This window comes from Ursus maritimus, unplaced genomic scaffold, assembly GCF_017311325.1.
Source record: "Ursus maritimus isolate PB19 unplaced genomic scaffold, ASM1731132v1 scaffold_2, whole genome shotgun sequence".
NCBI classification, from domain to species: Eukaryota; Metazoa; Chordata; class Mammalia; order Carnivora; family Ursidae; genus Ursus; species Ursus maritimus.
The window spans coordinates 63,691,465-63,703,616 of record NW_024424452.1 but is presented as its reverse complement, the minus strand read 5'-3'; the positions used below and the strand labels follow the sequence as shown (position 1 = coordinate 63,703,616).

The window sequence follows — 12,152 nt, the reverse complement described above, 5'->3', positions numbered from 1 at the left end:
CAATTGTTGATCACATCAATCAATTAAAATTGATTAAATTAACACAATTAAAATCAAGTAAAATTAGTTTTTAAAAAATCACCTTTGGTTTCTGCAGTTTAAAAATTTAAAGTAATACGTGTTTTTATGGAGAAATACTTCTTTTTAAAATGAGATAGAAAAGTTGTTTAAATTTAGCTGGATAATGCTCAGAGCTGCGTTATCGGATTAACAAAGGCAGACGAATGATCGCCAGATTTTAGGGAAATTTGATGGTTGAGCATGGGATCTACAGAAGGCAATAATGAGATGTCTGAATCATAGAAAACAATTTGTAGATTTAAATATATTTCATCCTGTCTTGCTGAATTTAATAGTCTGCTTTCAGTCTTTGTGGGTTAACACTTTTTTTGAATGATGCAATCAGACCTCATACCTGCGTCACTTGACATAAAATTGCAGCAAAGGTATGATGTTTTAAGTACCTGGTGGTGCTGCACACATTTGGAGACTAAACAATTGCTCAGCAAAGTAAGTGTGGAAGAAAAGCCTTACGATGCCTCTTTGGGTACTTTTCCTGGATTACAAAACATACACCGTCAACAAACTATTCTGGATAATCGCTGTAGATGAACACAAGTCATAAACCAAGAACTCTCTTCTTGTTGTGTGTGTTTAACCTGAGTTCCGCTTCTTTGTATTCCACAGACACCCTATTTTTGGCCATCAAATTGTTGGGAGCCGGAAAACACGGACTATGGTCAGTGCAATATCTCCTCTGTTTACTACGGCAGCCGATATGCATAGATGAGCACGTGCGCACATTTTATCGCTTTGTAACTGAGAAAAGAAAGCCACAGCTATCAGTGTGGGACCAATATTTCTAACATTGAATTTGTGGATGGCTTTGTTTGGAAAGGGTCAGGCACAAACCTGGTGGCAACTTTTTCCAGGGTATAGTGTCCCAAGCAATTATTAAAAAAAGAAGAAGAAATTTCTTCTGAATAGGTTAAAGAGCTATAAACAAGCTTAAAGAAGTTTTTAATATTATTTCCATAGCACCTTGGTCCACTAGAAAGAGTAACAAAAGGGCTCAAAGTTCCAGTGTTCTACTTTATTCTGCCACGTAGCTCTGTGATTTGTGGTAAATCCCTTGACTTTCTGGTGCTCCATTTTTCTCACTGTTATTTCAGGGACCCTAGGATTCCATAAGCAGAAGGTATATTAAACATGGAGAGGCAAGCAAAAGAAAAGATGTAATAGGAGTCTTAACTGTACTAAATCAAGTTTAGTGAACTTAGAATGAACTTCGCTCAACAACCGTGATTTTAGTTAAGCCCTTCAAGGAAGTAGACCCCTAACGAGAACCCATGTTTTCCTATCTTCCTGAAGGCTATGGTTTTCAAAGTAAGACTGAATGGTTTTAAAATGTCATGTCTACGAATATTTATTGAGGATTTTTTCCTATGCCAAGTGCTGTTGTGGTGCAGGACTAACAAGGTGACTCTGGCTCCATCCACATGGTTGGGTAACTCATAGTCTAGATGAGAAGAAAGAATGATACGGAAGGAGTTCCTGTAGGGAGCTGAGTGACTGTTAACAGTGATGTGTGCAAAATTATGTACAAGTTTAAAATAATGAAAGATCGGCCTTACTCGGGGCATTGTAGAATTATTTCACAGAGGAACTGAGAGCCATTTAAGTTGGATCTTGAAGGAGGAGGGGATATTGGTCAGGAGACAACGCAGCGAACGCATTTGACGCAGCGGGCCACCATACGCAAGGACAAGGAGAAGCTCTGTAGCAGTCTGGCTTTCTTTGGCACTGCTCTTGGAGAGACATCTTTGTAAGAAGACTGTAGAAAAAACCATGAAAACCTATGGAGCCATCCTTCATTTCTGTCCTTTCAGAATCTCGAATTTAGTAGTTCATCCAGGATTGATCAGGTGCCAAATATTCAAACTAACATAGAAAACAACCAAAACACCAGAATACTTATAAATTGAGAGAATATTCCCATCGTGAGAATGCTGATGTATTCATTCAGGGCATATCCTTCAAAGAATACCTTAGAGAAAGAAGGTATTTTTTAAAAACAACTGCTGATTTATGGAGTCTGAGCTGGAGAACTTTGTGGAGATTTTGCCCAACCTGGGACGTTGCCTGAGAATTTGGAATTCTCGTGGAGGAAACACTTGGACGGCTTGGGAGGAACTGCTGGGGAAAGACCCACATGCTGGCGGGGCAGACAGATCTGACTCAACTGCTGTCACAGCCTCCTGCCAGCTGGGTGACTTTGGGTGCGACACGTAACATTCCTGAGACCCAGTGTGCTCACTTTTCAAGCAGAATAATAATACCGACTTTCTTCAGTTGTCAAAATAACCCAAATGAATGAATCCAAAGTAATGGTTTTGCTTCTCTCCTAGTCCGTAAGTCAGACTGTCACATCAAAGCAAAAGTGTTTCGTGCTCCTTCCTCATTACTGCCTGGCATATATCGCCTCTGTTCCTTGCAGAAAAGCAAATTCTTACTCTCAGTGTTTTCTCTAGACATCTTTTGTGTTTCTCACGAATGTGTCGGTGTTCACAGTCGCAGCTCACGTCTCCTTTCACAGCACATCGATGTTCCCGTGCTAAGCCCGAGGAAGTGGCACGGCCTACACAGCAAATCAGTTACAGAACAACCCCCAGAGTCAGTCATCTCAAAATGATTAATGCCATTCAGTTTCACAGTAGCTCCTACTGGGTCCATTTCAGAGAGGGTCACCTTGTATTTCACACCCAAAGCTGGAGTGCCTGCAATTTGTTAACTAACCGTAGATAGAGACTTTAATTATTATATTTGGTTTTTCCCCCTGGATAAACATATACCTGCTTGTGTCTAGCTTGCTTGGATTATCTACAAGCGGAGAATAAAATAATTATTCGTTGGAGATTATAAAAAAAAAAGACGGGACGTAGGTAATAATGATCCCAGACACGATACCACTCCTGCAGGTGAGGTTGATGCTGTGTCTTCTGTAATTTTTCTTTTTAGGCACGAATAAATCACAGCAAAAATACAAATTACCCAACTTTGAATTTCCTACCACGATGTGTTTAAAGAACGCTGTTATGAAATGTGGATCCCTGTTTGCAAAGATGATATCGATGATGTGATGCTGTTGGGCTGTGGAGCCCCAACCCAGCGATTACTTAGGCATCGTTTCTAAGAGAGCCTGGGGGCAGGCAGGAGTTTCATGCTTAAAGCAGGCTTAAAGAAGGTTTCCTTTCCCTGTATTAGGATCCCAAACTCTGTTTCCATCCCCAGTTTGAACTTACCAAGTAGGTTCCACAGAACATAAACCTTTACAGGTCAGTTTACATGGAGAAACACTTCTCCATGCCTGCCTTGGTCTTGTAGAAAAATAGAAGACACTGACCATATTTAGCGCCCAAGACAAGCCCATATGGACTGCAGGGCTGCAGATCTAGGAACACTGTTCTTTGAAAATCAAGTGAGGTGAGATTTCTTTGTATTTCTCACCCAAGTACAAAAACCATTCCAATCCAAGCCAATTAAAATGGAGCCAGGAATGGCCTTCCCCAGGTGTCCCTGCATCAGGAATGATCTAGCACAAAGGGCTGTCAGTGAGGGCTGGAGGACAAGCATGGAGTAGCTCCAGAGAACTGTCTGAAGAAGCAGACACAGTAGCACTGTTGCAGACTGAGACAGAAGCCATGACGGGATGTTGACTGCTGTCTCGGCACACGTTGCACACTGAGGTTCCTATGAATGGGCACACACTCAGCGTCTTCAGGCAGTCCCCTTTTGAGGGTGGCGTCTCCAACGTTCAAGTAGTACTAGAACCCCAAGAAATCAAGATTTCCAATAAAGACAGGAGCTGACTCTGTATTGGCATGACTCACCCACCACATCCTAGCCCTTTTGGAGCCTGTCTTATTTAGTATTTCTAGATTTTGTTCAAAATTTTTTGCATTAATTTTTATTCTTCTAATATTATTTTTTTTCCTGATTGCTGAGTTTTCTGTCACTCCCTTAACTCCTGCCCCCTAGGGAAGTAACTTACTCGTGTCATACCTAGTGGTAATGCAACTGAGACCAACACATGACAGTTGCACACAGACCTTTTAACAATGGAAATTATTGAGAACTTTCCATTAAATTGTAGGACGATGATTTGTGCCTCAGAAAATACCCAACCAAAGGTCTGTGTTTTCTCCAGAATGGTGTGAAGACTTACAGCACTGTGAAGAGAGAATGTACTTCTTGACCCCCCTAAGAACTAGACAACACTAAATTCCACTTCTCAAAAACCATGCTCAAATAATAGTAAAAAGAAACAGAGGAGTCATACACTTTTCATAGAAATAATAAGAGGTCAGCAAAAAGAAAGTGTTCTAGTTGGTGAATCACAGCAATTAATTTTATGCTGATATAAATAATCAGAACAGCTTTGATATAAATAGTAATTTTTCCTTCAGGGACAAATTTTAAGTGGGTCAGTTAACACTGATAGAAAGATTCCTATATCAAAAGTTCCATGTTTTAGGGAAGAATTTATGATTAATTAGAGAGATCAAATACACAACGAACCAATTTAAAAGAACTGTGAAGTAAATGCAGAAACAAAACCAAATAGCATATATGTCCTCAGAACTTGGGTGGCTGACAAAGTAACAGAGCCTTAAATTATTGTATATTGATGCAGTGATAATTCTGTAATGTGTAATATTTAAAAATGGAGAATTCCAGGTGCTGGGGAAAATGAAAGAACTTCACTTTTCTAAAAGTAGGCATTGCTTATTTCTTGACCTAAAACATTGCAAAGCTTTCCAGTGAACCCATCCCATTAATGAAATTGTAGAGGGTATCATTTCTTCCTTAAATGTTTGGTAGAATTCACCAGTGAAAACATCTTAGCTTGGTGCTTTCTGTTTTGGTAGGTTATCAATTATTGGTTCAATTTATTTAATAGATATAAGCCTATTTAGATTATCTTTTTCTCTTTGTGTGACTTTTGGTATATTGTGTCTTTCAAAAAATCGGTGTATTTTATGTAGGTTATCAAATTTGTAGACTAGGGTTGTTCTTAATATTCCTTTGCTATATTTTCGAAGTCCGTGTACCGGTAGTGATAGCCCTGTTTTTCATCTATTACATTCGTAATCTGTGTCTTCTTGGTTTTCTTCATTAGCTTGACTAGAGGTTTATCAATATTGATCTCTTCAAAGAACCAGCTTTTGGTTTTGTTGAATTTCCTTATTGGTTTCCTGTTTTCAAGTTGATTGATTAATGCTGTAATTTTTTTAGTAGTTCTTTTCTTCTGCTTGCTTTGGATTTAATTTGCTCTTTTTTTTTTTTTTCATTTCCTATGTTGGAAGTTCAGTTTATTGGTTTTAGATCTTTTCTTAAATATATGCATTCAATGCTATTAACATTCCTCTAAGCACAGCTTTCACTGCATTACAGATTATGATAACTTGTATTTTTATTGTCCTTTAGTGAAAATATTTTTTTAATGTCTCAAGATTTATTTGGCAATATGTTGTTTACAAGTGTGTTGTTTGATTGCAAGCGCTTGAGGGCTTCCTAGCGATCTTTCTGTTATTGATTTCTGGTTTGATTTCATTGTTGTCTGAGAGCATGCTTTATAAGATTTCTGTGTTTGAAATTAATTAGAATATGTTCTATGGCCTGGAACGTGGTCTATTTTGGTGCTACATGTCCCATGGGAACCTGAGAAGATTGTTCTGCTGTTGGATGGAGTATTGTATCAATGTCCATTCGGTCCAGTTGATTGATGGTTCTCTTCTGTTCAGCTTGTCTTGACCAATGTTTTGGGCACTGGAGCTGTCAACCAGACAGATGCATGTTGAAGTCTTTAATCATAATAGTATTTGCCTCCTTCTCCTTGAAGTATCTCAGTTTTGCCTCAAGCATTTTGATGCTTTGTTATTACGTGCATAAACATGGATTTTTATGTCTTCATGAAGAATTAGTCCCTTTATCATTATACAATGTCCCTGTTTATTCTTTTACTTTTTAGTCTTTCTGAGGCCGTCTTTGAAATTAATTTAGCTACTCTAGGTTTTTTTTTTTTTAACAGTGTTAACATGGCAAGTTTTTATCCTTCCTTTTATTTGTAATTTATCTGCATCTTTATTTTTAAGTGGGTTTTTTATAGACGGCATATAGTTAGGTCCTATTTTTTTGTCTACTCTCTGAGTCTTTGTCTTTTAATTGGCATATTTAGACCATTCACATTTGAAGTGATTATTAGTATAGTTGGTTAATATCTATCCTATTTGTAACTATTTTCTATTTATATCCCTTTTTCTTTGTTTTTTCTTTGTTTTGTTTTGTTTTTTGCTTCTATCCGTTTTCTACTGTTTCTGGCTTTAATTGAGCATTTCATATGATTCCATTTTCTCATGTCTCTTAGTATATCAGTTATACTACTTTTTTTTTTTTTTTAAGATTTTATGTATTTACTTGACAGAGAGACAGCACAGCAGGGGGAGCAGCAGACAGAGGGAGAGGGAGAAGCAGGTTTACCCAGAGCAGGGAGCCTGATGTGGGGCTTGATCCCAGGACCCCAGGGTCATGACCTGAGCCAAAGCCAGATGCTTACTGACTGAGCCACCCAGGTGCCCCAATTATACTACTTTTTAATTGTTTCTGGATTTCCCCGAGTTTTAAATATGCATTTACAACCAATCTAAGGCAACTTTCAGATAACACTATACACTCTATGAGTAATACAAGCACCTCATGAGAGAATATCCCCACTTTATTCCTTCCAGTCGTACAATTCTGCTATCATTCCTTTCACTTAATTATAAGCTATAATCACTGAATATATTGTTGCTATTGCTATTTTGAACAAATGACTATCTTTTAGATCAGTTAAGAATAAGAAAAATAAAATATTTTGTTTGACCTTCATTGATTCCTTCTCTAAAAGTCTTCCTTTCTTTTGTAGATCTGAGTTTCAACCTATATCACTTTCCTTTCCTCTGAAGAACTTCTGTTAACAGTTCTTATAACGCAGGTCTACTGACAACAAATTCCCTCAATTTTCGTTTGTCAGAGAAAATCTGTATTTCATCTTCACTTTTGAAAGATAATTTTGCAGAATAAAGAATTCTAGGTTTGTGGCCTTTTCTTTCAACATGTTATATATAATCTCACTCCACTCTTTTTTTACTTGCATGGTTTCTAATGAGAAACTTGACTAATTCTTATCCTTTGTCCTCTATATGTGTTCCCTCCTATCCCTCACCCCAGTTTCTTTCAAAGTTTTCTCTTGGTCTTTGATTTTCTGCATTTAGAATATAATACATATAGATATAGATGATATAGATAGAAATAGAGAGAGAGAGAGAGAGATTTTGGTATTAATCGTAGTTGATGTTCTCTGACCACCCTGGATTTGTGGTTTGATGCCTGTATAAGTTTGCTAGGGCTCCCATGACAAAATACCACAGACTAGGTAGCATAAACCACAGAAGTTTATTTTCTCTTAGTTCTGGAAGCTGGAAGTCCATGGTCAAGCCGCTGTTGGGTGGTTTTCTCCTGAGATCTCTCTCCTCAGCTTGCAGATGGCCACCTTTTCGCTGTGTTTTCACATGGTCTTTTCTCTGTGTCCCCGGTGTCTCTTCTCTTATGAAGACACCAGTCATATTGGATTAGGGCCTCACCCTTAGGACCTCATTTAACCTTAATTATCTCTCTAAAGGCCCTATCTCCAAACACAATCTCATTCTGAAGTTACTGGGAATTAGGGCTTCAACACATGTATTTTAAAGGAACACAATTCAATCCATAGTAGTGTCCAATAATAGTGTCTATTATTAATTTGGGGTAATTATCAGTCATTATTGTTTCAAATATTTCTTCTGGTCTTTCTTTGTTCTTTTCTGGTATTCATTACATGTATGTTACATCTTTTGTAGTAGTTGTCCCACAGTTCCTGGGCATTCTGCTCTCTCATTCTCATTCTTTTCTCTATTTGTATTTCAGTTTTGGAAGTTTCTATTGACATATTTTCAAGCCTACTGACTCTTTAATAGCCATGTTCAGTCTGTTAATGAGCCCATCCAAGGCATTCCTCATTTCTATTACAGTGCTTTGATTTCTTATGTTCCCTCTTGATGTTTCCTGAGCGTTTCCGTCTCTCTGTGCACGGTGTTCACCTGTTCTTGGCGTATGGTCGGCTTTTTCCGTTACAGCCCTGAGTAGTTCAATCACAGTTGTTTTTAACTCCGTGTCTGATATTTCCCAAGTCTCTTCTGTATCTGAGTCAGCTTCTCATGCTTGCTCTCTCTCTTCAAACTGTGTTTTTTTGTCTTTTATATACCTTGTAATTTTTTGTTGAAAGCAAGACATGATGTCAAAGAAACTAAGATAGGCCTTTAATGTGAGGTTTTATGTTTCTCTAAGTAGGATGTAGTCTGTGTTTACTCTTGTTGTAGCTATGGGTTTTAGAGGCTGTAATTTCCTCTGGTGTCATTGTTTTTGCCTCCCCTGTTGTCTTTGAGTTTCTTTAGATACTTCTAACATAAGGTCTGAGACATGCAGTTTTTTCAGTTTCTTCTTCTATCCAGGAACCCTATTTATGTGGTAGTGAGTTGTGTGTATGTGTGGGGAAGGGGAGCCTTGTATAGTCCTATGATTCATTCTCAGTTTTTTAGGGTGCCCCTGGGCTGTGACCTTCACGGATGCTCCTTGGTGGTTTGAGATTCCTACTTCCCCACTTAAAGGACATAGGAAAGGTCTAAGGGGCTTAAATTGGTCATTTCTCTGTCTGTAGGGGGAAGACTGAACTGGGCTGGAGTTGGTATTTCCCTTCCCCCAGGTAGTTTAGATGCTGGTGTAACCCCAGTTTATTAGATGCTAGTAGTATAGTTTCCCCTGAGAAAAGTTTTGTTAAAAAAGAACAGAATGTTCTGGGTGTATTTCAGATGGTTTCTGTTTCTGTTGTCTTGTTGGAAGCATGAGGGAATTTTTCTAAGATCCTGCCTGTGAGAAGCTGGGAGTGCTCCTGGAGGTAAAAGTCACAATGGGTGATATTCCCCCAACACTGGCCCAATCCCCTGGAGTTTCTGATTCCCCAGTAAGTCAGCTACAATGTTAATTTTCTACCCCAGATGGAGGTTTCTACTCTTGGGCTTCTGCTCCAGTGAGTCATGCTTCTCTGTATATGTCTGTCCATCTCTCCAGGTTGGGGGCACTGATTGCCCCTCTGGTCTCCATTCTCTGACGGATGGAGGGAGGAACACTTGGTTTTTACTTTGTTCAGCTTTTTTTTTTCAGTTTTGTGAGGATGGATGGGAATAACAATTTCCAAGCTGCTTACATGCTAGACCAGAAAGCAGAGAGCAGGTTTTTATGGGGAAAAGGAAGAACAAATCACTACTAAACAAGTTATTTCTATTTGTTTCTGCTTTTATTTCATTTTTTCCTTCACTGTTTCATCATGGGATAGTCTTTGAATCAACTTCTGAGAGAAGTGGGAAACAAAGTTAGTTTTTTCTCTTCCATGTGTTCTCCATTTCCACTGGCATTTGAAGAGTGTCTGAAGTCCAAACATCAGTGTCATGGAAAAGTTGAGGTTGTTATTTTCCCCTTGATTTCCCTGTAGCTTTGGAAGTGGCCTAGAGTGGAAAGGGAGAGGAGCCTGGCACACTCAGTTGGCAGACCTTGATGAAAGGGTAAAGAAACAAAATAAGAGTGCATCTAAGCTGAATTCTAGTAAGACTCGCATGTTTTTTAACTTTTTCTATGTTTCACCATAAACCTGTAAAGGACATAATTTACATGTTAATGTTCCAGCACGTTTTCCCCAAAGCTGTCACGATGAATGGTCATTTGTAAATTAACGTGGACTGGAACAAGTTCAGAGGTTCATCCAGAAAGAAAGATAAAACATTATATCCCACTAGGAATGTCACAACGTCAGTCAAAATTACAGATGCTCTGGGACAATTACTCTAATGTCTGTCCCTTCACTGAAGCTTCCCTTTATTTTCCAAATAATCCCAACTTTCTTCCATATTGAACCCCAGGCCGCTGACCTTGCAGCGTCATCTCCATCCAGCAAGCCCACTCTTTACCTCTTTTCTGTCCTCTCCCATCTATCCATCCATCTCTTTTTCTTCTTCTCACTCCATTGCCAAGTATTTGGGACAGCAGTCCCAGCTCCAGCTGTCTTTGTTTCCATCCCCTCTTTGGAATCTGATCTCCACGTCCCTTTCTCGTTCTCTTTTGCTGGCTCCTCCTCTGCTAATTTCTCCTTACATGTCGATATTCTCAAAATCCCAACCTGGTACCTCTCTTTGTCTCACTCTGCATGTCCTTCCTGACTGACCTTGTCCACCACCGTGCTTTGAACTACAATTAGAGTAGGACGAGCAATACCTCTGTCACTGATGGTTAACTTCTTGACCAGAATGGACTGGAATGACAAGAGGATTCCTAGAACCCAGAATCTAGCACTTCTCCCTCTCCAGGATGCTGATCCTTGGTGGGTAATACTGTTTGGAGTATTTTCCCACCAATCTATGCTGCAATTCATGGCTGAATTTCAACCACTCTGATTATGGCACATTTAAAAGACTCTATGGCTTTATGGTCTCATCCCAAGTTAGTTTTAGGCAGAAAAAACTAGGAACAGTAGAGTGGCACTGCATAGGAAAACTTGTGGAATAGATACATGTATTTCAGAAAAAAGGTATGGACAACTCATACATGAACTGTAACATATGTGTGCTGCTTCCCTGTGAAATTACTGGAGCTTATTGTCTAGGAATGTCATTAATGCAAATGTGCATCATGACACACCATGGGATTAACCACACAGTTCATGACAATCTAAATTGAAGATGATGACATAAAATCAACGTTAAGTCATGAACATCAGTCACTGAAAATCATGACCAAGTCACAGCAATATTAAGGATTCAGTAATAATAAAATATTCTCCTGGGAGATGACTGGAATCTCGATTATCCATGGATACGTGTGTTCAGAGCTTTGCAACATCGCCAGGTATCATGTGGCAGTCAGACGTCTTCGCAAAGTCTGCACTGGAGGCCTCAGTAAGTTCTATTAACAAGCTGAGTTTAGTTTATGCATTCCAAATTTTAGTGTGACCTTGTTGCCTGGTGCTTCCTAATGCAAACTGAAGGGAACACTTGCCTCATCGGGTCCTTTTACCCTGAGGATCCCTGAGCAGTGGACCGCGGGCCTTGCTTTGACAAGCGTGGATGTAGGTGTTCGTTTGAATTAACAAGCTCTCCCAATACCGCTCGCCAAGTACAGCTCCTAGCTTCCTTGTGAATCACTTGAGTCACACAATCTGTGTGACAAAAAAATGGAAGCACTTAGGAAATTGTCATTGTGCTTGTTTATTAGTGAGGGAGAAGTTGTTCTGGGACCTGAACCAGGATGGAAATATTCTGGTTTAGATGGGCTTTACCTGGTGGAGACGGAGTGACAGGAGGTAGGGGCCTTGATGGTGTCAGGGTACTAGCAAAACTCCCCTTTATGTTTAGACTTAATAATTACAGGAGGCATGTTTATTGCATTTAAAGTTTTATTTTTTTTACATTTATTTATTTATTTTAGAGAGAAAGAGGGAACATGCATGAGCAGGGGTGGGGGAGTGGGGATTGGAGGGGTGGAGGGAGAGGGGGAGAGAATCCTTAAGTAGACTGCCTGCTGACCTTGAGATCATGACCTGAGCCAAAATCAGGAGTCAGCCGCTTCGCGACCTGAGCTACCCAGGCCCCCCGTTTAAAGTTTTGGTAAAGAAAAAGAGCTAGTCATGGTGGCCGCGATAAAAACAAAAACTATTCAGACCCCCCATGGCGTTTTTGAAGACCAAAGAGTGAAAAGGAAAATTAAAAAATAAAGAAGACCATTGGCAAGATCACCCGTACTTTAAATAAATACCGTTAGGCATGGATTTTATGAGTTTCGTGAAGACTCCATGTCTCACAGTTAAAGCTAAAAGCCCAGTCTTGGTTAAACACTGTATCAGCAGGACAGGCATCATGTTTTCATTGTTCTAATATTGAGCGGAAGCGGGAAAACAGACTGGTGCAGCTCACTTAGTTTCTGGTCTGAAATTTCGTCAACCTGGCAAGTAGGCAGAACCTCTACAG

General features: G+C 39.4%; 1 protein-coding gene across 6 annotated transcripts in view; it reads left to right on the top strand.

Annotated features, from left to right (window-relative positions):
* The window catches only part of RGS7 (regulator of G protein signaling 7), a 530,023-nt gene that overhangs the window by 429,467 nt on the left and 88,404 nt on the right, over positions 1–12,152 (top strand). For all 6 annotated transcript variants that reach the window (XM_008694602.2, XM_008694610.2, XM_040636051.1 and 3 more), the window contains one exon: positions 688–739. In XM_008694602.2, the coding sequence (XP_008692824.1) occupies positions 688–739 (52 nt within the window). The remainder of the gene's footprint in view (positions 1–687; positions 740–12,152) is intronic.